The sequence below is a fragment of the Phyllobates terribilis genome, unplaced genomic scaffold (genome assembly GCF_046119375.1).
Source record: "Phyllobates terribilis strain yellow unplaced genomic scaffold, ASM4611937v1 Scaffold_12__6_contigs__length_324123572, whole genome shotgun sequence".
Lineage (NCBI taxonomy): Eukaryota > Metazoa > Chordata > Amphibia > Anura > Dendrobatidae > Phyllobates > Phyllobates terribilis.
The window spans coordinates 19,463,268-19,489,288 of record NW_027362772.1 but is presented as its reverse complement, the minus strand read 5'-3'; the positions used below and the strand labels follow the sequence as shown (position 1 = coordinate 19,489,288).

General features: G+C 44.6%; 1 protein-coding gene across 2 annotated transcripts in view; it reads left to right on the top strand.

Annotated features, from left to right (window-relative positions):
* The window catches only part of LOC141171939 (sodium/potassium-transporting ATPase subunit gamma-like), a 31,596-nt gene extending 30,232 nt beyond the window's left edge, over nucleotides 1–1,364 (top strand). For both annotated transcript variants that reach the window (XM_073655652.1, XM_073655651.1), the window contains exon 6: nucleotides 533–1,364. In XM_073655652.1, the coding sequence (XP_073511753.1) occupies nucleotides 533–552 (20 nt within the window). In that variant the 3' untranslated portion in view covers nucleotides 553–1,364. The remainder of the gene's footprint in view (nucleotides 1–532) is intronic.
* The last annotated feature ends 24,657 nt before the right edge of the window (nucleotides 1,365–26,021 follow it).

Genomic DNA, 26,021 nt, shown 5'->3' with positions numbered 1-26,021 from the left:
TGGGGTGGGGCTAGATTTCTTGAAAAGAATGGGGGGCAGGGCCTTATGTTTAGATGTGGGCAGGTCCGATTTTTAAAGAATGGGGAGCAATGCCAGGTTTGCTGATGGGGGGTGGTAGAAGATTTCCCGATGAGGGTGGGGTCAGATGTCCCTATGACTGTCGATCCAGATTCCCGATGGGGGTGGGGTCAGATTTATTAAAAAGGACTGGGGTGGTGCCAGACGTCTTGAAAGAAGTGAGTGGTGGTAGATTTCCTCAATTGGGTGGCGGTGGAAGAAGTTCAAGAGCGGTGCCAGATTTCTCGGTGGAGATACTGAATGGGACAGGAATGGTGCAATTTTTTTTTTTTTAAAGGAAGTAGTGCTACATTTTCCGTATTTTTCTAAATTTCTTAAAAGATGTGGTACTAAAATTTTTGGAGGGAAAGAAGAGAGGTCCTGGACCTAGTATTGTTAGAGGGGGTTGGAGGTGATGTCACTTTCCTTGGACATCTATTATGTAATGTATCAATTGTTTCCTTTTCCCCCTCAGCTCCTGCCGGAAGCGTATAGTCCACAGTCCTCCACCCTCCATTTCTGCTGCAGAATTCAGTCTCTGGACTCCCTCTCGTCATGTAACGATGGGGGAAGGGATCAAAAAGAATATGTCCCCCATCAATGTCAATGTCCCGGATAGCGTGTTCAATGCATGCGTGTCTCTCCCCTGCGTGACTCCCCTATTCCCACGGCCAAAAAAAGAAATACGCACAGAGCTTCCATTTCTCCTCTTCCTAGAAGATTGACTCCAAGACACCTCCAACCTGAAACACAGAGTGAGATGCACAAAGAGATTCAGACAGGGGGTGCTATGGCTGAGCAGATCCATCCATTCAATGGGAATATCCTTTCAAAATATCAAATCTTAGCACAAAGCTGCGGGCTACCTCCTCCCCTCCCCCACCGCATCCGCATCTAGAATGTAGGGTCCAAGCAGCTACCAAAAAGATTGGACAGATTCACAATCTCTCCAAAATGCAAGATCTAGGGGGTTAATGGGTAACACTGACCCTCCCCACCCCCACCCCATATGAATATACAAAGCTAGCACCCCACCAGGTCTGATGCTGATCACCCAGGTCTGTCGCCGCTGCTCTTCTGCAGGTCTCTCTTCCACGAATGAATGGGTTAATCGGGTGGATGGTGGGAAAAAGTGACCCCCCCCCTTAAAATTATTTGTATATAGCATGTGACATAAATCTATATTAATAAATGGCTGTAAGAGGATAGATCTATATCTGATATATGCGCATGGATTATATATGCAAATTAGATTTTTTTCGCTCTTCTTCCCCAGACGCGCCAATAAAATAAGTTATTTCTATAAATTCTTAGTCTTTTGCGATTCTTGTGTCTTGGGATTGGAATTACACAGTAAATTCTATGTAACTGAGTACATTTAAAGGAGCTGCTAACTCTAAATGGGGTCAGCGATAAAAGATTCTGGAGCTTTGTAAGAGCAGTCACGTAAGATAAAAATGTACCCGCACAATCAAAGCATTGGAGGAACTGGACAGAGGCAGCACCCAGATAACAGAGCCAAGCCCCCCCAAGGAAGAGCCCAGATAACAGAACCAAGTCCACTGAGGGAAGAGCCCAAATAACAGAGCCAAGCCCCCCCCCCCCAGGGAAGAGTCCAGATAACAGAGCCAAGACCCCAGGGAAGAGCCCAGATAACAGAGCCAAGCTTCCCCCCAGGGAAGAGCCCAAATAACAAAGCCAAGCCCCCCCTCAAGGAAGAGCCCAGATAACAGAACCAAGTCCACTGAGGGAAGAGCCCAAATAACAGAGCCAAGCCCCATCCCCAGGGAAGAGTCCAGATAACAGAGCCAAGACCCCAGGGAAAAGCCCAGATAACAGAGCCAAGCACCCCCCCCTCAAGGAAGAGCCCAGATAACAGAACCAAGTCCACTGAGGGAAGAGCCCACATAACAGAGCCAAGCCCCCCCCCCCAGGGAAGAGTCCAGATAACAGAGCCAAGACCCCAGGGAAGAGCCCAGATAACAGAACCAAGTCCACTGAGGGAAGAGCCCAAATAACAGAGCCAAGCCCCCCCCCCCCCAGGGAAGAGTCCAGATAACAGAGCCAAGACCCCAGGGAAGAGCCCAGATAACAGAGCCAAGCTTCCCCCCAGGGAAGAGCCCAAATAACAAAGCCAAGCCCCCCCTCAAGGAAGAGCCCAGATAACAGAACCAAGTCCACTGAGGGAAGAGCCCAAATAACAGAGCCAAGCCCCATCCCCAGGGAAGAGTCCAGATAACAGAGCCAAGACCCCAGGGAAGAGCCCAGATAACAGAGCCAAGCACCCCCCCCTCAAGGAAGAGCCCAGATAACAGAACCAAGTCCACTGAGGGAAGAGCCCACATAACAGAGCCAAGCCCCCCCCCCCCAGGGAAGAGTCCAGATAACAGAGCCAAGACCCCAGGGAAGAGCCCAGATAACAGAACCAAGTCCACTGAGGGAAGAGCCCAAATAACAGAGCCAAGCCCCCCCCCAGGGAAGAGTCCAGATAACAGAGCCAAGACCCCAGGGAAGAACCCAGATAACAGAGCCAAGCTTCCCCCCAGGGAAGAGCCCAAATAACAAAGCCAAGCCCCCCCTCAAGGAAGAGCTCAGATAACAGAACCAAGTACACTGAGGGAAGAGCCCAAATAACAGAGCCAGGCCCCACCCCCAGGGAAGAGTCCAGATAACAGAGCCAAGACCCCAGGGAAGAGCCCAGATAACAGAGCCAAGCACCCCCCCCCCTCAAGGAAGAGCCCAGATAACAGAACCAAGTCCACTGAGGGAAGAGCCCACATAACAGAGCCAAGCCCCCCCCCCCTAGGGAAGAGTCCAGATAACAGAGCCAAGACCCCAGGGAAGAGCCCAGATAACAGAACCAAGTCCACTGAGAGAAGAGCCCAAATAACAGAGCCAAGCCCCCTCCCCAGGGAAGAGTCCAGATAACAGAGCCAAGACCCCAGGGAAGAGCCCAGATAACAGAGCCAAGCTTTCCCCCAGGGAAGAGCCCAAATAACAGAGCCAAGTCCCCAGGGAAGAACCCAGATAAACGAGCCAATTCCCCCCTAATGGAAGAGCCCAAATAACTGAGCCAGGCCCCCCCAAGGTAAGAGCCCAAATAACCGAGCCAGGCCCCTCCAAGGGAAGAGCCCAAATAACCGAGCCAAGCCCCCCCCAAGGGAAGAGCCCAAATAACCGAGCCAAGCCACCCCAAGGGAAGAGCCCAAATAACCGAGCCAAGCCACCCCAAGGGAAGAGCCCAAATAACCGAGCCAAGCCCCCCCCAAGGGAAGAGCCCAAATAACCGAGCCAAGCCCCCCCAAGGGAAGAGCCCAAATAACCGAGCCAAGGCCCCCCAAGGGAAGAGCCCAAATAACCGAGCCAAGGCCCCCCAAGGGAAGAGCCCAAATAACCGAGCCAAGCCACCCCAAGGGAAGAGCCCAAATAACCGAGCCAAGCCACCCCAAGGGAAGAGCCCAAATAACCGAGCCAAGCCCCCGCAAGGGAAGAGCCCAAATAACCGAGCCAAGCCCCCCCAAGGGAAGAGCCCAAATAACCGAGCCAAGCCCCCCCCAAGGGAAGAGCCCAAATAACCGAGCCAAGCCCCCAAGGGATGAGCCTAAATAACAGAATCCAGCTCTCCCCTAAGGGAAGAGTTCAGATACCAGAGCCAAAATCCCAGGGAAGCCCCCAGGGAACAGTTCAGATACCAGAGCCAAGCCCCCCCCCCCCCCCAAAGAAGAGCCCAGATAACAGAACCAAGTCCACCAAGGGAAGAGCCCAAATAACAGAGCCAAGTCCCCACCCCAGGGAACAGTCCAGATAACAGAGCCAAGTCCCCACCCCAGGAAAGAGTCCAGATAACAGAGCCAAGTCCCCACCCCAGGGAACAGTCCAGATAACAGAACCAAGTTCCCACCCCAGGGAACTGTCCAGATAACAGAGCCAAGTCCCCACCCCAGGGAACAGTCCAGATAACAGAGCCAAGTCCCACCCCAGGGAAGAGCCCAGATAAAAGAACAAAGCACCCCCTAGGGAAGAACCCAGATAACAGAGCCAGGCCACAGGGAAGAGCCTAGATAACAGTGCCCAACCCTCGCAGGAAGAGCCCAGATAACAGTGCCACTCCATGGAAAGAGTTCAGATAACAGAGCCAAACCACAGGGAGAGCACCCAGATAACAGAGCCACAACACAACAGTAACACCCCAAGGAAAGAGTTCAGATAGCAGAACCACTCCTGGCGAAGAGCCCAGGTAACAGAGCCAAGTCTCCCCTCCATGGAAGAGCCTAGATAACAGAACCAAGCCCTGCAAAAAGAACCCAGATAACAGAGCCACAACACAAATAACAGTGACACCCCAAGGAAAGAGTTAAGGTAACAGAGCCATCCCTGGGGAAGAGCCCAGCTAGCATAGCCAAGCCCCGGGGAGCACGCCCAATAACAGAGCCATACTCATAAAAGAGGCCAGATTACAGAGCCACTCCTAGAAGTAGGAGTGCCCACATAAAAGAGCAACCTCTGGCTGGGTAGAAGGCCTGGATAACAAAGCCACAACTGAAGGAAGAGCCCAAATAACAGAACCAGCCCCAGAGGAAAGAGCATCCAAATAACAGAGCACCAAGCTAACAGGTCAAGCCCCAGAAGAGGAAGAGTGCCCATATAGAGCCAATGATGGCGGGAGGGGAGAAAGGGCATACAGATAACAGAGCCATTCCTGGGGTAAATGTGTAGGTTTCTATAGCGCAAAGACAACAGTGCTACCGCTAGGGTGGGGGGAGTGGAAGTGCCTAGATAGCAGAGCCACCTCAGGGAAGAATGCTAAGATAACAGAGCCACTCCACCTCTCGGGAAGAGACAGCCCAGATAAACAGAGCCCCTCCAGGGAAAGGAACCCCATGTAAAGAAGGGGAGTCCAGAAAACAGTCACACTTGTGGAGGGAGGGGTGGTGCAGGAAAAAGAGCTGCTCCCTGGAGGCCCAGGTGATAGCGCCATGTTGAGGGAAAATAAAGGGAACAAAGCCACCTCAAGGGTGAATTTCATGGGACAGAAGAGTTTTCTAAGGAGCACAAGGAACAAGACCACCCTGTGAGCACAAGGGTCAGAGCCACAATGGGTGAAATGACAGGACCCTCTCAGCTGGCATGACCATCACCTTTTCCGCTTCTCCCCTTCCCTTGTAATGTGGTGGTCTTGGTGGACCCCCTATGTGCTGTTCCACTTTTGGTTGTCTCCCAATTTTCCTAGAAACAGATGAACATGAAATTACGGGAAGACATTATATTCCGGGGATATTAGGGCACCTGCTGCAATGTCGGGATAATGATGATAGAATCAATGAATAAAACCCCCGAAGCTGAGATCAGAGAGGAGTGGAGCCCCCCGTTGCCGCCTCCATCCCTCGCCTCTATTTCTGCACACAGATGGGTGAATTATTAAATGAGACTGATAAATAATGCAGCAGGGATTCCACTGTTCTGTGCTCCACCTGCAGCAGGAAGCCTGTGGACCCTCACAGGGGCCCCTACACCCCCTCACAGGGGCCCCTGCCCTAACTATTAACCCTACAATGGCCAGACCCCAAAATGTACAAGGTCTGTGCACTAAGAAGAGACCCTGCAATGTGCTGCAGTATCAACCCCTCAGTCACAGGGGATCTGCTGTGCAATGCGGCTGCACCGCGCAGGGGAGCTCTGCACTATTAACCCTGCAATGGCTGAAAATCGTCTGCAGCGCTGACGTCCATCAGCTGCTCTAGATGTATACATCAATTATTAGATAGGATATACATCACTCTATAAAAATACAGTGCCAGGATGGGATACAACTCCATATAATCAGTAATTACGGTAAATAAAGGATTAGATACCGCAGCTCAGCAGACAGTATCACACAGGAGAGGATTAGATACACGGCTCAGCAGACAGTATCACACAGGATAGGATTAGATACATGGCTCAGCAGACAGTATCACACAGGAGAGGATTAGATACACAGCTCAGCAGACAGTATCACACAGGAGAGGATTAGATACATGGCTCAGCAGACAGTATCACACAGGAGAGGATTAGATACACAGCTCAGCAGACAGTATCACACAGGAGAGGATTAGATACCGCAGCTCAGCAGACAGTATCACACAGGAGAGGATTAGATACACGGCTCAGCAGACAGTATTACACAGGAGAGGATTAGATACATGGCTCAGCAGACAGTATCACACAGGATAGGATTAGATACATGGCTCAGCAGACAGTATCACACAGGAGAGGATTAGATACACAGCTCAGCAGACAGTATCACACAGGAGAGGATTAGATACATGGCTCAGCAGACAGTATCACACAGGAGAGGATTAGATACACAGCTCAGCAGACAGTATCACACAGGAGAGGATTAGATACCGCAGCTCAGCAGACAGTATCACACAGGAGAGGATTAGATACACGGCTCAGCAGACAGTATTACACAGGAGAGGATTAGATACGCAGCTCAGCAGACAGTATCACACAGGATAGGATTAGATACACAGCTCAGCAGACAGTATCACACAGGAGAGGATTAGATACACAGCTCAGCAGACAGTATCACACAGGATAGGATTAGATACTCAGCTCAGCAGACAGTATCACACAGGAGAGGATTAGATACACAGCTCAGCAGACAGTATCACACAGGAGAGGATTAGATACACAGCTCAGCTGACAGTATCACACAGGATAGGATTAGATACACGGCTCAGCAGACAGTATCACACAGGAGAGGATTAGATACACTGCTCAGCAGACAGTATCACACAGGATAGGATTAGATACACGGCTCAGCAGACAGTATCACACAGGATAGGATTAGATACACGGCTCAGCAGACAGTATCACACAGGATAGGATTAGATACACAGCTCAGCAGACAGTATCACATAGGAGAGGATTAGATACACAGCTCAGCAGACAGTATCACACAGGATAGGATTAGATACACGGCTCAGCAGACAGTATCACACAGGATAGGATTAGATACACAGCTCAGCAGACAGTATCACATAGGAGAGGATTAGATACACAGCTCAGCAGACAGTATCACACAGGATAGGATTAGATACAAGGCTCAGCAGACAGTATCACACAAGAGAGGATTAGATACACAGCTCAGCAGACAGTATCACACAGGAGAGGATTAGATACACGGCTCAGCAGACAGTATCACACAGGATGGGATTAGATACACGGCTCAGCAGACAGTATCACACAGGAGAGGATTAGATACACGGCTCAGCAGACAGTATCACACAGGATAGGATTAGATACACAGCTCAGCAGACAGTATCACACAGGATAGGATTAGATACACAGCTCAGCAGACAGTATCACACAGGATAGGATTAGATACACGGCTCAGCAGACAGTATCACACAGGAGAGGATTAGATACACGGCTCAGCAGACAGTATCACACAGGATAGGATTAGATACACGGCTCAGCAGACAGTATCACACAGGATAGGATTAGATACACAGCTCAGCAGACAGTATCACACAGGATAGGATTAGATACACAGCTCAGCAGACATTATCACACAGAATAGGATTAGATACACAACTCAGCAGGCAGTATCACACAGGATAGGATTAGATACACAGCTCAGCAGGCAGTATCACACAGGATGGGATTAGATACACGGCTCAGCAGGCAGTATCACACAGGAGAGGATTAGATACACGGCTTAGCAGACAGTATCACACAGGAGAGGATTAGATACACGGCTCAGCAGACAGTATCACACAGGAGAGGATTAGATACACAGCTCAGCAGACAGTATCACACAGGATAGGATTAGATACACGGCTCAGCAGACAGTATTACACAGGAGAGGATTAGATACACGGCTCAGCAGGCAGTATCACACAGGATAGGATTAGATACACGGCTCAGCAGGCAGTATCACACAGGATAGCCTGGCTTTTGGGCGGCTTTAGCCTCTTTGTGCAGTGTTTCTCGCTGTGTTCCACCTTCTCGCAGAGGATTAGTCATGAAGGATGTGGCGAGTGGAGGAAATTGCTCACTTCGGTACTTCCTCTAATGTTGGACGCACAAGTTTCACGTGCTCAGAGCTCATTCTTCTCATCCTCCCTGTATACCCCCCTCCGATCGCCGTCACCCCACTAATCCGCAGCTCTCGGGTTACTCGGGGTCCCGGCACATCTGGAGGAGACCATCATGATTCCCTATATGCGAAATCCAAGCATCAATAAGGTAAGAAACTACCGGATGGAAACAAAGAAGACCGATACAAAGACGGAAACAATGTAACATTTCTGCTATTCCGCTGTTGCTTCAGCCTTAAAGAGAAACACAGAAAACAATTAACTAACATACTAAAGACAATGCCCTGCCGGGGGCGGAAGGGACAAGCTCCGCCCCTCTGACTCTTTACAAATGACACTTTTCATTTCTAGGGTGTCAGGGGTACCCCGCCATCTCAGGGACATATGGGTCTCAGGTAGTTTTGTCGTTTTATCATGTCAGATTCCACTGTGTATAATTTTTAGTTATTATTTCCAATATTTGTGCTTGCTGTCAGTGACTTGAACCGAATATTTCCGGAGGATGTAATTCTGCGCTGTGACAGCTCAGATATCTGTACAATAATAATGGCATGACGAGGATAGCCAGGAGAGAAACATTGATGGTTTCCTTTAAATTGCAGCAAGCAGAGATATTGAAAATGATAATGAATCGATACAAATCAGACATTCTGTAGAAATGTGCATTATTAATGGAAACCGTGACACATTGCCGGATCCAGGGGTCCAGGTGGGAGGCAATTATTAGGTGCCAGGTGGGGACCCCGCAAGTCCTTTTCTATTAACCAGCTATAAAACTAGGGCAAGGTAAAAAGAAAACCTGGCTACCTGGATACATAATAGATCCCGGAGTCCGTCAGCAATGTGGAAAGAATCGAAAAAGGAGGCTTTAAATGTAGAGGTGAACACTAGGAATGCTCAGTGAGATCAATGGCAGCCCATCTGATTGCTGACTGTTTCCTTTTTTGCAGAAAAAAAAGCTTTAAAAAACACAAATCACAAAATGAATTGCATTTACTGAATATATAGCGCCAATAATCATAAATGGCGGCTCCTCTCCTACTCCTATCAACCTCAATAAGGAACGCAAGGGGTAAATCTGCCCCATAGTTATAGTCTTGGTCTAATTCTCTTATTCTTCCTCAGAGCGTCCCCGGACTGCTGCTCCTTATTCTCATCCTCCCGGTATCACCAGGTAAGATGTCAGGATATTTCTCAAAAAGAGCAATAAAGTTAAATAAATAAGTTAATAAAGTTACTTGGGTCGCCTTCCTTTAGTATCAAACTTTGTCGCAACTTTTTCTAAGTTGTGATGGATGCAACTGTAACAAAACCTCAGCTGTGAGATTTGCTAGGCTTATGCATTGCTTTTAGCCTCGTTTGCTGACAGCAAGCAGAGACCTTGAAAATGGTGAGCAACGTTTGTTAGAAACTTGCAGTACTTCTCAATAACTGGGGCTGCCAGAGCTTTATTCAGTATATCACGTGTGATCATTTAGGCTCAGCACAATCCATAGATGTAATAATATATCCACACTGTATAATAATCTAATATATATACTGATCACTGGTATTTCCCTGCAGCTTCTGTTACCGTCACCAGCCCGGCAGGTAAGACAGGACAGGAGGGTGGAGCAGGGTGAACACTGAGTTCTGGATGTTTACGATCTGTGTAGAATAAACAAATACAGAAAAATAATAAACAGAACACAATGAAATAAACATTGTATCTACCGTGAAGGTTGAAAGTGTTGGCGCCCTTGAAATTGTTCCAGAAAATAAAGTATTTCTCCCAGTAATTATCACAATTCCACATGTTTTGTTATACACAGGTTTATTTCCTTTGTGTGTATTGGAACAACACAGAAAAAAAAAAAAAAAAAAAAAAAAACACAGAGAAAAAAAAAAGGTAAATTGGATATAATTTCACACTAAACCCCCAAAATGGGCCGGGCAAAATTCCAAAATTGTAGCTAAGCAACTTTGTTTCCAGCATGTGATGCTCGTTCAGACTCACCTGTGGCAAGTAACAGGTGTGGGCCATATGAAAATCACACCAGATAAAAAGGGGAGAAGTTGACTCAAGCTTTGCATTGTGTGTCTGTGTGTGCCACACTAAGCATGGAGAACAGAGAGAGGAGAAGAGAACTGTCTGAGGTCTTGAGAACCAAAATTGCCAAACAACATAAAAAATCTCAAGGTTACAAGTCCATCTCCAGAGATCTTGATGTTCCTTTGTCCACGGTGCGCAAGATAATGAAGAAGTTTACAGCCCATGGCTCTGTAGCTAATCTCTCTGGACGTGGACGGCAGAGATAAATTGATGAAGAGGTTGTAACACAGGATAGTCCGGATGGTGGATAAGCAGCCCCAATCAAGTGGCAAAGAAATTGAAACTGTCCTGCAGGCTCAGGAGGCATCAGTGTCAGCGCCAACTATCCGTCCACATGTGAATGAAATGAAACACTATGGCAGGAGACCCAGGAGGACCCCACTGCTGACACTGAGACATAAAAAAAGCTAGATTGCAGTTTACCTAAATGTACATCAGTAAGCCAAATTCCTTCTGGAATGCATCTTGTTGACAGATGAGACCAAGATAGAGCTTTGTGGTAAAGCACATCATTCTACTGTTTACCGAAAATGGAGTGAGGCCTACAAAGAAAAGAACACTGTACCTACAGTCAAATATGGTGGAAGGTCAAAGATGTTTTGAGGTTGTTTTTCTGCTTCTGGCACTGGATGCATTGAATCTGTGCAAGGCATCATGAAACCTGAAGATTACCAAAGGATTTTAGTTGCCAATATAGTGCCCAGGGATAGAGAGCTGGGTTTAAGACCTAGGTCATGGGTCTTCCAGCAGGACAATGACCCCAAACATACTTCAAGAAGCCCCCAGAAATGGATGGAAGCAAAGCGTTGGAGAGATCTGAAATGGCAGCAATGAGTCCGGATCTAAATCCCATTGATCACCTGTGGAGAGATCTTACAATTGCTGTTGGGAGAAGACGTCTTCACATAGGAGACCTGGAGCAGATTGTAAGAAGAGTCCAAGATCCCAGCTGAGAGGAGTAAGAAGCTGATGGTTATAGGAAGTGATTGATTGCAGTTCTTTATTTCAAAGGGTGCAAACAAATACTAAGTTGAGGGTGCAAACAATTTTGTCTGGCCGATTTTTGGGATTTTGTGTGAAATTATGTCCAATTTGCATTTTTTTCTGTTTTTTTTTGTGTTGTTCCAATATACACAAAGGAAATAAACCTGTGTATAACAAAACATGTGGAATTGTGATAATGTTCTGGGAGAAATACTTTATTTTCTGGAACAATTTCATGGGTGCCAACACTTTTGGCAATGATTGTATATATAGATTGTGAACCGCGGCATGATGTAAAAAAAAGGGTCAACTTACAAGTGTTTCTCACTATATTAGAATATCATCAAAAAGTTAATTTATTTCAGTTCTTCAATACAAAAAGTGAAACTCCTATATTATATAGAGTCATTACACACAGAGGGATCTATTATATAGAGACATTACACAGAGGGATCTATTATATAGAGTCATTACACACAGAGGGATCTATTATATAGTGTCATTACACACAGAGGGATCTATTATATAGAGTCATTACACACAGGGATCTATTATATAGAGTCATTACACACAGAGGGATCTATTATATAGAGACATTACACACAGAGGGATCTATTATATAGAGACATTACACACAGAGGGATCTATTATATAGAGTCATTACACACAGAGGGATCTATTATATAGTGTCATTACACACAGAGGGATCTATTATATAGTGTCATTACACACAGAGGGATCTATTATATAGAGTCATTACACACAGGGATCTATTATATAGAGTCATTACACACAGAGGGATCTATTATATAGAGTCATTACACACAGAGGGATCTATTATATAGAGTCATTACACACAGAGGGATCTATTATATAGAGTCATTACACACAGAGGGATCTATTATATAGTGTCATTACACACAGAGGGATCTATTATATAGTGTCATTACACACAGAGGGATCTATTATATAGAGTCATTACACACAGGGATCTATTATATAGAGTCATTACACACAGAGGGATCTATTATATAGAGACATTACACACAGAGGGATCTATTATATAGAGTCATTACACACAGAGGGATCTATTATATAGAGTCATTACACACAGAGGGATCTATTATATAGAGTCATTACACACAGAGGGATCTATTATATAGAGTCATTACACACAGAGGGATCTATTATATAGAGACATTACACACAGAGGGATCTATTATATAGAGTCATTACACACAGAGGGATCTATTGTATAGAGTCATTACACACAGTCTTACACACAGAGAGATCTATTATATAGAGTCATTACACACAGAGGGATCTATTATATAGAGTCATTACACACAGAGGGATCTATTATATAGAGTCATTACACACAGAGAGATCTATTGTATAGAGCCATTACACACAGAGGGATCTATTATATAGAGTCATTACACACAGAGTGATCTATTATATAGAGTCATTACACACAGAGGGATCTATTGTATAGAGTCATTACACACAGAGGGATCTATTATATAGAGTCATTACACACAGAGGGATCTATTGTATAGAGTCATTACACAGTCTTACACACAGAGAGATCTATTATATAGAGTCATTACACACAGAGGGATCTATTATATAGAGTCATTACACACAGAGGGATCTATTGTATAGAGTCATTACACACAGAGGGATCTATTATATAGAGTCATTACACACAGAGTGATCTATTATATAGAGTCATTACACACAGAGGGATCTATTGTATAGAGTCATTACACACAGAGGGATCTATTATATAGAGTCATTACACACAGAGGGATCTATTGTATAGAGTCATTACACACAGAGGGATCTATTATATAGAGTCATTACACACAGAGGGATCTATTGTATAGAGTCATTACACACAGTCTTACACACAGAGAGATCTATTATATAGAGTCATTACACTCAGAGGGATCTATTATATAGAGTCATTACACACAGAGGGATCTATTATATAGAGTCATTACACACAGAGGGATCTATTGTATAGAGTCATTACACACAGAGGGATCTATTATATAGAGTCATTACACACAGAGTGATCTATTATATAGAGTCATTACACACAGAGGGATCTATTGTATAGAGTCATTACACACAGAGGGATCTATTGTATAGAGTCATTACACACAGAGGGATCTATTATATAGAGTGATTACACACAGAGGGATCTATTATATAGAGTCATTACACACAGAGGGATCTATTTTATAGAGTCATTACACACAGAGGGATCTATTTCACGTGTTTATTTCTGTTAATGTTGATGATTATGGCTTACAGCCCATGAAAACACAGAAGTCATTATCTCAGTAAATTAGAATACTTTAATAACAGCTTGAAAAATGTTTTTAAAATCCGAAATGTCCTACTGAAATGTCTGTTCAGTAAATGCCCTCAATACTTGGTCGGGCTCCTTGTGCATCAATTACTGCATCAATGCGGCAATGTGGCATGGAGGCGATCAGCCTGTGGCACTGCTGAGGTGTTATGGAAGCCCAGGTTGCTTTGATAGCCGCCTTCAGCTCGTCTGCATTGTTGGGTCTGGGGTCTCATCTTCCTCTTGACAATACCCCATAGATTCTCTATAATAGATTCTCTATGGGGTTAAGGTCAGGCGAGTTTGCGGCCAATCAAGCACAGTGATACTGTTGTGTGTAAACCAGGTATTGGTACTTTTGGCAGTGTGGACAGGAGCCAAGTCCTGCTGGAGAATGACATTTCCATCTCCAAAAAGCTTGTCGGCAGAGGGAAGCATGAAGTGCTCTACAATGTCCTGGTACACGGCTGCGCTGACTTTGGTCTTGATAAAACACAGTGGACCTACACCAGCAGATGACATGGCTCCCCAAACCATCACCGATTGTGGAAACTTCACACTAGACCTCCAGCAGCTTGGATTGTGGCCTCTCCACTCTTCCCCCAGACTCTGGGACCTTGTGGAGTGTGTCAATTACTGCCTTCTGGACATCTGTCAAGTCAGCAGTCTTCCCCATGATTGTGGAGCCTACTGAAACAGACTAAGGGACCTTTTCAAAAGCTTAGAAAGCCTTTGTAGGTGTTTTTTGTTAATTATTCTAATTTACTGAGATAATGACTTTTGTGTTTTCATTGGCTGTAAGCCATAATCATCAACATTAACAGAAATAAACACATGAAATAGATCACTTTGTGTGTAATGACTCTATATAATAGATCTCTCTGTGTGTAATGACTCTATATAATAGATCCCTCTGTGTGTAATGACTCTATATAATAGATCCCTCTGTGTGCAATTACTCTATATAATAGATCCCTCTGTGTGTAATGACTCTATATAATAGATCCCTCTGTGTGTAATGACTCTATATAATAGATCCCTCTGTGTGCAATTACTCTATATAATAGATCCCTCTGTGTGTAATGACTCTATATAATAGATCCCTCTGTGTGTAATGACTCTATATAATAGATCCCTCTGCGTGTAATGTCTCTATATAATAGTTCCCTCTGCGTGTAATGACTCTATATAATAGATCCCTCTGTGTGTAATGACTCTATATAATAGACCTCTCTGTGTGTAATGTCTCTATATAATAGATCCCTCTGCGTGTAATGACTCTATATAATAGATCCCTCTGTGTGTAATGTCTCTATATAATAGATCCCTCTGTGTGTAATGACTCTATATAATAGATCCCTCTGTGTGTAATCACTATATATAATAGATCCCTCTGTGTGTAATGTCTCTATATAATGGATCCCTCTGTGTGCAATTACTCTATATAATAGATCCCTCTGTGTGTAATGACTCTATATAATAGATCCCTCTGTGTGTAATGACTCTATATAATAGATCCCTCTGTGTGCAATTACTCTATATAATAGATCCCTCTGTGTGTAATGACTCTATATAATAGATCCCTCTGTGTGTAATGACTCTATATAATAGATCCCTCTGTGTGTAATGTCTCTATATAATAGTTCCCTCTGCGTGTAATGACTCTATATAATAGATCCCTCTGTGTGTAATGACTCTATATAATAGACCTCTCTGTGTGTAATGTCTCTATATAATAGATCCCTCTGCGTGTAATGACTCTATATAATAGATCCCTCTGTGTGTAATGTCTCTATATAATAGATCCCTCTGTGTGTAATGACTCTATATAATAGATCCCTCTGTGTGTAATCACTATATATAATAGATCCCTCTGTGTGTAATGTCTCTATATAATAGATCCCTCTGTGTGTAATGTCTCTATATAATAGATCCCTCTGTGTGTAATGGCTCTATATAATAGATCCCTCTGTGTGCAATTACTCTATATAATAGATCCCTCTGTGTGTAATGTCTCTATATAATAGATCGCTCTGTGTGTAATGACTCTATATAATATAGGAGTTTCACTTTTTGTATTGAAGAACTGAAATAAATTAACTTTTTGATGATATTCTAATTTACTGAGATGCACCTGTAGGTCTTCTGCATTGAAGCCCAAGACAGAAGGCTGAAATCTACAGTGGTGCACTGTGCCCTTTAGTGGCTAGTTGATAGAAAATGTACAATTTCCTGCAAATATTTCAAGACCAGGTGGTGCCAAATCAAGATTATATTACTGGAGATGTAATCTGAAGACAGAAGCACCAGGGGTACTTACAGTGGTGGCCAAAAGTATTGGCACCCCTGCAATTCTGTCAGATAATACTCAGTTTCTTCCTGAAAATGTTTGCAATCACAAATTCTTTGGTATTATTATCTTCATTTAATTTGCTTGCAAGGAAAAAACACAAAAGAGAATGAAGCAAAAATCAAATCATTGATCATTTCACACAAAACTCCAAAAATGGGCCAGACAAAAGTATTGGCACCCTCAGCCTAATACTTGGTTGCACAACCTTTAGCCAAAATAACTGCGAACAACCGCTTCCGGTAACCATCAATGAGTTTCTTACAATGCTCTGCTGGAATTGTAGACCATTCTTCTTTGGTAAACTGCTCCAGGTCCCTGATATTTGAAGGGTGCCTTCTCCAAACTGCCATTTTGAGATCTCTCCACAGGTGTTCTATGGGATTCAGGTCTGGACTCATTGCTGACCACCTTAGAAGTCTCCAGTGCTTTCTCTCAAACCATTTTATAGTGCTTTTGGAAGTGTGTTTTGGGTCATTGTCCTGCTGGAAGACCCATGACCTCTGAGGGAGACCCAGCTTTCTCACACTGGGCCCTACATTATGCTGCAAAATTTGTTGGTAGTCTTCAGACTTCATAATGCCATGCACACGGTCAAGCAGTCCAGTGCCAGAGGCAGCAAAGCAACCCCAAAACATCAGGGAACCTCCGCCATGTTTGACTGTAGGGACCGTGTTCTTTTCTTTGAATGGCTCTTTTTTTTTCCTGTACACTCTATGTTGATGCTTTTTCCCAAAAGGCTCTACTTTTGTCTCATCTGACCAGAGAACATTCTTCCAAAACGTTTTAGGCTTTCTCAGGTAAGTTTTGGCAAACTCCAGCCTGGCTTTTTTATGTCTCGGGGTAAGAAGTGGGGTCTTCCTGGGTATCCTACCATACAGTCCCTTTTCATTCAGACGCCGACGGATAGTATGGGATTACACTGTTGTACCCTCGGACTGCAGGGCAGCTTGAACTTGTTTGGATGTTAGTCGACGTTCTTTATCCACCATCCGCACAATCTTGCGTTGAAATCTCTCGTCAATTTTTCTTTTCCGTCCACATCTAGGGAGGTTAGCCACAGTGCCATGGGCTTTACACTTCTTGATGACACTGCGCACGGAAGACACAGGAACATTCAGGTCTTTGGAGATGGACTTGTAGCCTTGAGATTGCTCATGCTTCCTCACAATTTGGTTTCTCAAGTCCTCAGACAGTTCTTTGGTCTTCTTTCTTTTCTCCATGCTCAATGTGGTACACACAAGGACACAGGACAGAGGTTGAGTCAACTTTAATCCATGGTAACTGGCTGCAAGTGTGATTTAGTTATTGCCAACACCTGTTAGGTGCCACAGGTAAGTTACAGGTGCTGTTAATTACACGAATTAGAGAAGCATCACATGATTTTTCAAACAGTGACAATACTTTTGTCCACCTCCTTTTTTAGGTTTGGTGTGGAATTATATCCAATTTGGCTTTAGGACAATTCTTTTTGTGTTTTTTCATTGAAGACAAATTAAATGAAGATAATAAGACCAAAGAAATTGTGATTGCAATCATTTTCAGGAAGAAACTGAGTATTATCTGACAGAATTGCAGGGGTGCCAATACTTTTGGCCACCACTGTATAAGAATCCATGAAATAATCGCGCTATTCTTGTTTTATTGTAAAAACACTCTGCGGTCCATAGGTGTTTTTTTTCCCCGCTGATGAAATCTGCTCCACACAAAAGGCTGCAAAATCCATTTCAAGAAACAAAAATTTCCATAAGAAATTGGCCCCCCTCAAAAAAAAAAAATCCTCTGTGTGCGCATACCCCAAGGACCCTGGAGAGAAGACTAGAATGATAAGTGTCCATTTCCTTCACTAATCTGATTTCTATCATGATTATATTCAGCGTTTGCAGCATCAACATTACCAGACAGCACCAGGCCGAGCACGGAGGATTCAGCAGCGCAGAGGACGACGCTGGGTAATAAGAAGTGCAAATACAAAAATTGCTCAAAAGTAACAAAAAAGGGAAACAACTTTTCGTTTTCTGGGAAATTGCTCATTTCAATAGCTAAACCAGCCCCCTTCTCTGTGTGCGCGCATCATCCTTGACTGAAGGGAGCTGGTCTAGCTGTTAAATTAAGCAGTCGGCCACTACCATTCAAATACAGAGAAAGTGGAGATGCTGTTGGGTGATGAAAATAAAAAATATATTAGTCACTTCTTTATAATCATATAATAAACATTAGTAAAAGTATTTTTGGGGGAGGGGAAGTGGACATCCCCTTTAAGTGATGAAAAGCTTATACGAACATATCAGGACTACAACACAATCTGCAAGTTTATTATAGGTGATGTCATTATTTTATGCAGTTTATCAAGAAGACCAGTCGCAAAACAGCAGCAGCAGCAGCAGCAGCGATGACACTACAGACCCCCCAGCAATGACAACAGGTACAGGTCAGACAGATATGAACACTAATGAAAAGTTCTAAAATTTACTAAAACTTTTATGTCTATTCTATCTTTTTAAAAACCTGTCCTTGCTGTCAATGAATAGAAACATTCTTGTTTACAGTCATTCCTGGAAATGTTGGCTCCCTCAGCTTAATATTTGGTTGCTCCTTTGGAATAAATATCTGCAATCAATCACTTCCTATAACCATCAGCTTCTTCCACCTCTCAGCTGGGATCTTGGACTCTTCTTACAATCTGCTCCAGGTCTCCTATGTGAAGACGTCTTCTCCCAACAGCAATTGTAAGATCTCTCCAGGGCCGACTCCAGGTTTTTCTGGGCCCCGGGCAAAAGAGTCTCAGTGGCCCCTTTAACACATACCAGGATTAATGATGCAGAGATACGGCGGAGAAATATATATATATATATATATATATAGGACAATGCCGAAGATTTCACTTCTTACATTACATGAGTGATATCTATTGTAAATTCCACAATAGCTCAGAAACCAGCAAATCGTTCCATACAGAATACTGGCCCCCATATAACGCTCCATACAGGAGACTGGCCCCCATATAAGGCCCCATACGGAATACTGGCCCCCATATAAGGCTTCATACGGAATACTGGCCCCCATATAAGGCTCCATACGGAATACTGGCCCCCATGTAACGCCCCATACAGAATACTGGCCCCCATGTAACGCCCCATACGGAATACTGGCCCCCATATAAGGCTCCATACGGAATACTGGCCCCCATATAAGGCTCCATACGGAATACTGGCCCCTATATAAGGCTCCATACGGAATACTGGCCCCCATATAAGGCCCCATACGGAATACTGGCCCCTATATAAGGCCCCATACGGAATACTGGCCCCCATATAAGGCTCCATACGGAATACTGGCCCCCATATAAGGCTCCATGCGGAATACTGACCCCCATATAAGGCTCCATACGGAATACTGGCCCCCATATAAGGCCCCATACGGAATACTGGCCCCCATATAAGGCCCCATAAGGAATACTGGCCCCCATATAAGGCCCCATAAGGAATACTGGCCCCCATATAAGGCTCCATGCGGAATACTGGCCCCCATATAAGGCTCCATACGGAATACTGGCCCCCATATAAGGCTCCATACGGAATACTGGCCCCTATATAAGGCTCCATACGGAATACTGGCCCCCATATAAGGCTCCATACGGAATACTGGCCCCCATATAAGGCTCCATACGGAATACTGGCCCCCATATAAGGCTCCATACGGAATACTGGCCCCCATATAAGGCTCCATACGGAATACTGGCCCCCATATAAGGCTCCATACGGAATACTGGCCCCCATATAAGGCTCCATACGGAATACTGGCCCCCATATAAGGCCCCATACGGAATACTGGCCCCCATATAAGGCCCCATACGGAATACTGGCCCCCATATAACGCTCCATACAGGATACTGGTCCCCTTATAAAGCTCCATACAGGATACTGGCCCCCATTTAACGCTCCATACAGGATACTGGTCCCCTTATAACGCTCCATACAGGATACCGGTCCCCTTATAACGCTCCATACGGAATACCGGCCCCCATATAAGGCCCCATACGGAATACTGGCCCCCATATAACGCTCCCTACAGGATACTGGTCCCCTTATAAAACTCCATACAGGATACTGGCCCCCATATAACGCTCCATACAGGATACAGGTCCCCTTATAATGCTCCATACAGGATACCGATCCCCTTATAACGCTCCATACAGGATACTGGCCCCCATATAATGCTGCATGCAGGCTGTTACCCCCCCACATAATGCCCCACACAGGCTGTCACCCCCTTATAATGCTCCATGCAGGCTGTTACCCCCCACATAATGCCCCATACAGGCTGCCCCCCCCTTTATAATGCCCCATGCAGGCTGTTCCCCACCTTATAATGCCCCATGCAGGATGTCACCCCCCCTCTTTATAATGCACCATGCAGGATGTCCCCCTCTCTCTTTATAATGCCCCATGCAGGATGCCCCCCCCCTCTCTTTATAATGCTCCATGGAGGATGCCACCCCCCCTTCTCTTTATACTGCCCCATGCCTTCATACATTAAAAAAAAAAATCAAATACTCACCTCCCTTCTCCTCACCTGCTGCCCGCTGCTCGGGTCCGAACTCCAGCGTTGTCGGCGTCTTCCCGCTCAGCGCTCCCTGTGACGGCTCAGGGGAGGGCGCGGTGTAAAGACGTCACCGCGCCCTCTGACCTGAGACGTCACAGGGAGCGCAGAGCAGGAAGACAGCGGATCAGCAGAGGCAAGGGGAGAGGTAAGTATCCGGCTGCCGGGGCCCTGAGCAAGCGGCGGAGAAGGGCGGGCGCTGACACCGCTCTCCTCCGCCCATAGCCCAGCGGGGTGCGCGACCGCCAGTGGGCCCCTCTGCCTGCTCAGGGCCCCGGCATTTGCCCGGGTGCTGACGCTGGCCCTGGATCTCTCCACAGGTGATCAATGGGATTTAGACCCGGACTCATTGCCGCCACTTCAGGACTCTCCAGCGCTTTTTTTACCATCCATTTCTGGGGGCTTCTTGAAGTATGTTTGTGGTCATTGTCCTGCGAGAAGACCCATGACCTAGGATGCAAACCCAGGTTTCTGACACTGGGTACTACATTGCAACCCAAAATCCTTTGGTAACCTTCAGATTTCATGATTCCTTTCACACAGTCAAGACACCCAGTGTCAGTCGCAGCAAAACAACCCCAAAACATCTGTGAACCTCCACCATATTTGACTGTAGGTACTGTGTTCTTTTCTTTGTAGACTCATTCCATTTTCGTTAAACAGTAGAATGATGTGCTTTACCATAAAGTGCTATCCTGGTCTCATCTGTCCACAAGATACTTTCCCATAAGGATTTTGGCTACAGACCCCGTCACACTTAGAGACGCTACAGCGATCCCGACAATGATACGACCTGTCAGGGATCATTGCCGCGTCGCTATGTGATCGCTGGTGAGCTGTCAAACAGGCAGGCTCACCAGCGATCAGGGGAGCAGCGACATCGTGGAAAGAATCTTTCCACGATGTCCGGCTCCTGGTTACCAGCCTGCTGAAGCAGGAGCAGGCTGGTAACCATGATAAACAGCGGGTTACTAGGGGCACACGCGCACCTAGTAACCCGCTGTTTATCATGGTTACCACTCTGCTACGGTGAGCGGGAGGTTACTGCTCACTTTAGCAGGCTCGTAACCATGATAAACAGCGGGTTACTAAGTGCGCGTGCGCCCCTAGTAACCTGCTGTTTATCATGGTTACCAGCCTGATCGCTGCTCCCGCTGGTCACACACAGCGATGTGTGCTGACCAGCGGGAGGGCAATGACCAAAAAAAGTTCCAGGACATTCTACAGCGATCAGCGACCTCACAGCAGGGGCCTGATCACTGCAAAGTGTCACACATAGCGACATCGCTGGTGAGGTCGCTGTTGCGTCACCAAAACCGTGACTCAGCAGCGATCTCGCTATGTGAGACGGGGGCTTTACTCATGCACATTTTGGCAAACTGCAATCTAGCTTTTTTATATCTCTATGTCAGCAGTGGGGATCTCCTGGGTCTCCCGCCATAGCATTTTATTTCATTCACATGTGGACGGATAGTTCGCGCTGACACTGATGCACCCCGAGCCTGCAGGACAGCTTGAATTTCTTTGGAACTTGATTGGGGCTGCTTATCCACCATCTGGACTATCCTGCGTTGCAACCGTTCATCAATTTTTCTCTGTCATCCACATCCAGAGAGATTAGATACAGTTCCATGGGTTGTAAACTTCTCGATTATGTTACACAACAAGGAAAAAGGAACATCAAGATCTCTGGTGACGGACTTGTAACCTTAAGATTTTTTATATTGTTTGCCAGTTTTGGTTCTCAAGACCTCAGACAGTTCTCACCTCCTCTTTCTGTTCTCCATGTTTAGTGTGGCACACACAGACACAATGCAAAGATTGAGGCAACTTCTCTCCTCTTTATCTGGTGTCAGGTGTGATTTTCACATTGCCCACACCTGTTACTTGCCACAGGTGAGTCTGAACGAGCATCACATGCTGGAAACAAAATTGTTTACCCACAATTTTGGAAAGATGCAACAATTTTGTTCGGCCCATTTTTGGGGTTTAGTGTGAAATTATGTCCAATTTGCCTTATCTTCTGTGCTGTTTCAATACACACAAAAAAATAAACCTGTGTATAAGAAAACTTGTGTGATTGCAATAATTTTCTGGGAGAAATACTTCATTTTCTGGAACAATTTCAAGGGTTCCAACACTTTCGTCCATGACTGTTTACTTAGTGATTGAAAATCCATAAAGAACTAAAACTTCTTGACAATAATCCTCTCTGAGATCAACATCTTGGAATCCAGACTGATACATTGTTGCAAACAAGTTCTAATAGCTCAGAGAGGATTGTCCTCTAAGCAATTGTAACAGACCTTCTGCTTTAAGAAGTATGAGATGTTAGTGGATTTTTAATCTTAAGGTGTGAATAAGCATTTTTCATTTATCTGACAGCAAGCAGAGATCTTAAATATTGTCACAAATTGAGTCATTTTATTTGACTCTAGTAATAATTTGTAGCCTTTTATCGGGATTATTCTATATTTCATAATCAATGTGAATTGAGCAAGTTGTAACCATCTAGGAGATGAGATCTGGTCATCACATAGTTAATGTGTTCTTGTTACTTATAGAAACCTCTACAATGTTCATGTCCCCAAAAGGAGGCAGGAGACCAAAATTTACCGTGACCACCAGGATCCCAGGTGAGAGGAGACTCGTCTTATAGCGCCCACCTATCTACTACACTCTATAAACACATGGATATCAAGAGGAGAAATAAAAAGAAAGTCTAAATAACTTGCGGATTCGACCCCAAGATCAGGACTGACATTGGCTCCAGAGATTCAGATGTTCAACCTTCGCTCCATTCATTGTCTATGGGACTGTCAGAAATGGACAGTCCCATAGACAATGAATGGAGCGAAAGTCGAGCCCTGTTCTCTGAATTGAGCTCGAGAGGTTAATCGCCCATCGTGTGGATATGGAATAACTCAAAAATAATGATCGATCACGTGACAAGTTGGTACAATTAATAGTTATAATTAATTAACAGGTTCATCTGACCTCTCCGCATCACGTGACTAGGGCGATCCATTATGTAATTAAAGCACAATAGGAAAATAATTAGCAGCTGCTTAAAAAAAATAAAAATATTTGTTACATTTCAGATGAGGAATTAAGAAAGGAATATGATGAGATTTTCGACTACGGTGAGTAAAATGAACTAATCTCTTATGTAGCAAAATATTATTACAAAGTAATTAAAACAAGACATAATATCTATACTATTACTATAATGTTGTTATAGAGGGGTCATCCCTTCTCGGGCATTTATGGTATATACTGAGAACAACACACTGAAGGGAGAGGGGGCTGCACATTTGCAGCTTCTTCTTTCCTTTCTATAGAAGTCCTGAATATTGCCCCCCGAAAAATGCTGAACTATGATAAAAAAAAATAAAAATAAAACCATAAATATTTCATTGTTTCTAGCACAGACAGATATGTCAGTGTTAACCCCTTGAGAAATTGCCTCATAAATAAATCCCTAGAGTTAAACTGCAGGACTTGGTTTGGAAGTTGATTGTTACATTGTTTCCACATCGCAGATTACAAAAGTCTGAGAAAGTGGGGTCTGATCTGTGCGCTGATCCTGTGCGTAATCGGCATCCTGGTGCTGACGTGTGAGTATCTGTTGTGATGGTGCCGCTCCTGGACGGTGTATATACCATGTATATATAGCATGTGCTACTTAAGAACGCCGCTCCGTACATCAGTGCAATGAAGCAAAGCCTGACAGCGGCCGACCACAGAAACATTGCAAAGAAACCATAGAAAAACAGTTACAAACAAAGCAAAGATGAAACTATGCGATTACACAAAGCTGCGACCTTATAAAAGGATTGGGAGAACAGGTTTATCTTCTGAGATAACAAAATCTCTTGTTTCACTTACAGGTGGAAGATGTCGCGGAACTTGCTGCCGAAAACGACAAAAGCGGTGAGTTTCCAACTGTTGTGGACAATAAAGGAGAGAAGACATTAGAAAAGGTCATCAGATTTTGGGGTATTCGATGTCCCCTCTGAAAGAACACCACATTTTTATATAAACAGTTGATCCTAAGTTACCTCCTGTATTATGCTCCAGAGCTGCACTCACTATTCTGCTGGTGCAGTCACTGTGTACATACATTACATTACTGATCCGGAGTTACCTCCTGTATTATACTCCAGAGCTGCACTCACTATTCTGCTGGTGCAGTCACTGTGTACATACATTACATTACTGATCCTGAGTTACATCCTGTATTATACTCCAGAGCTGCACTCACTATTCTGCAGGTGCGGTCACTGTGTACATACATTACATTACTGATCCTGAGTTACATCCTGTATTATACTCCAGAGCTGCACTCACTATTCTGCTGGTGGAGTCACTGTGTACATACATTACATTACTGATCCTGAGTTACATCCTGTATTATACTCCAGGGCTGCACTCACTATTCTGCTGGTGCAGTCACTGTGTACATACATTACATTACTGATCCTGAGTTACATCCTGTATTATACTCCAGAGCTGCACTCACTATTCTGCTGGTGCAGTCACTGTGTACATACATTACATTACTGATCCTGAGTTACATCCTGTATTATACTCCAGAGCTGCACTCACTATTCTGCTGGTGCAGTCACCGTGTACATACATTACATTACTGATCCTGAGTTACATCCTGTATTATACTCCAGAGCTGCACTCACTATTGTGCTGGTGCAGTCACTATGTACATACATTACTGATCCAGAATTATATCCTGTATTATACTCCAGAGCTGCACTCACTATTCTGCTGGAGCAGTCACTGTGTACATACATTACATTACTAATCCTGTACTGATCCTGAGTTACATCCTGTATTATCCTCCAGAGCTGCACTCACTATTCTGCTTGTGCAGTCACTGTGTACATACATTACATTACTGATCCTGAGTTACATCCTGTATTATACCCCAGAGCTGCACTCACTATTCTGCTGGTGGAGTCACTGTGTACATACATTACATTACTGATCCTGAGTTACATCCTGTATTATACTCCAGAGCTGCACTCACTATTCTGCTGGTGCAGTCACTGTGTACATACATTGCATTACTGATTGTGAGTTACATCCTGTATTATACTCCAGAGCTGCACTCACTATTCTGCTGGAGCAGTCACTGTGTACATACATTACATTACTGATCCTGAGTTATATCCTGTATTATACTCCAGAGCTGCACTCACTATTCTGCTGGAGCAGTCACTGTGTACATACATTACATTACTGATCCTGTACTGATCCTGAGTTACATCCTGTATTATACTCCAGAGCTGCACTCACTATTCTGCTGAAGCAGTCACTGTGTACATACATTACATTACTGATCCTGAGTTACATACTGTATTATACTCCAGAGCTGCACTCACTATTCTGCTGGTGCAGTCACTGTGTACATACATTACATTACTGATCCTGAGTTACATCCTGTATTATACTCCAGAGCAGCACTCACTATTT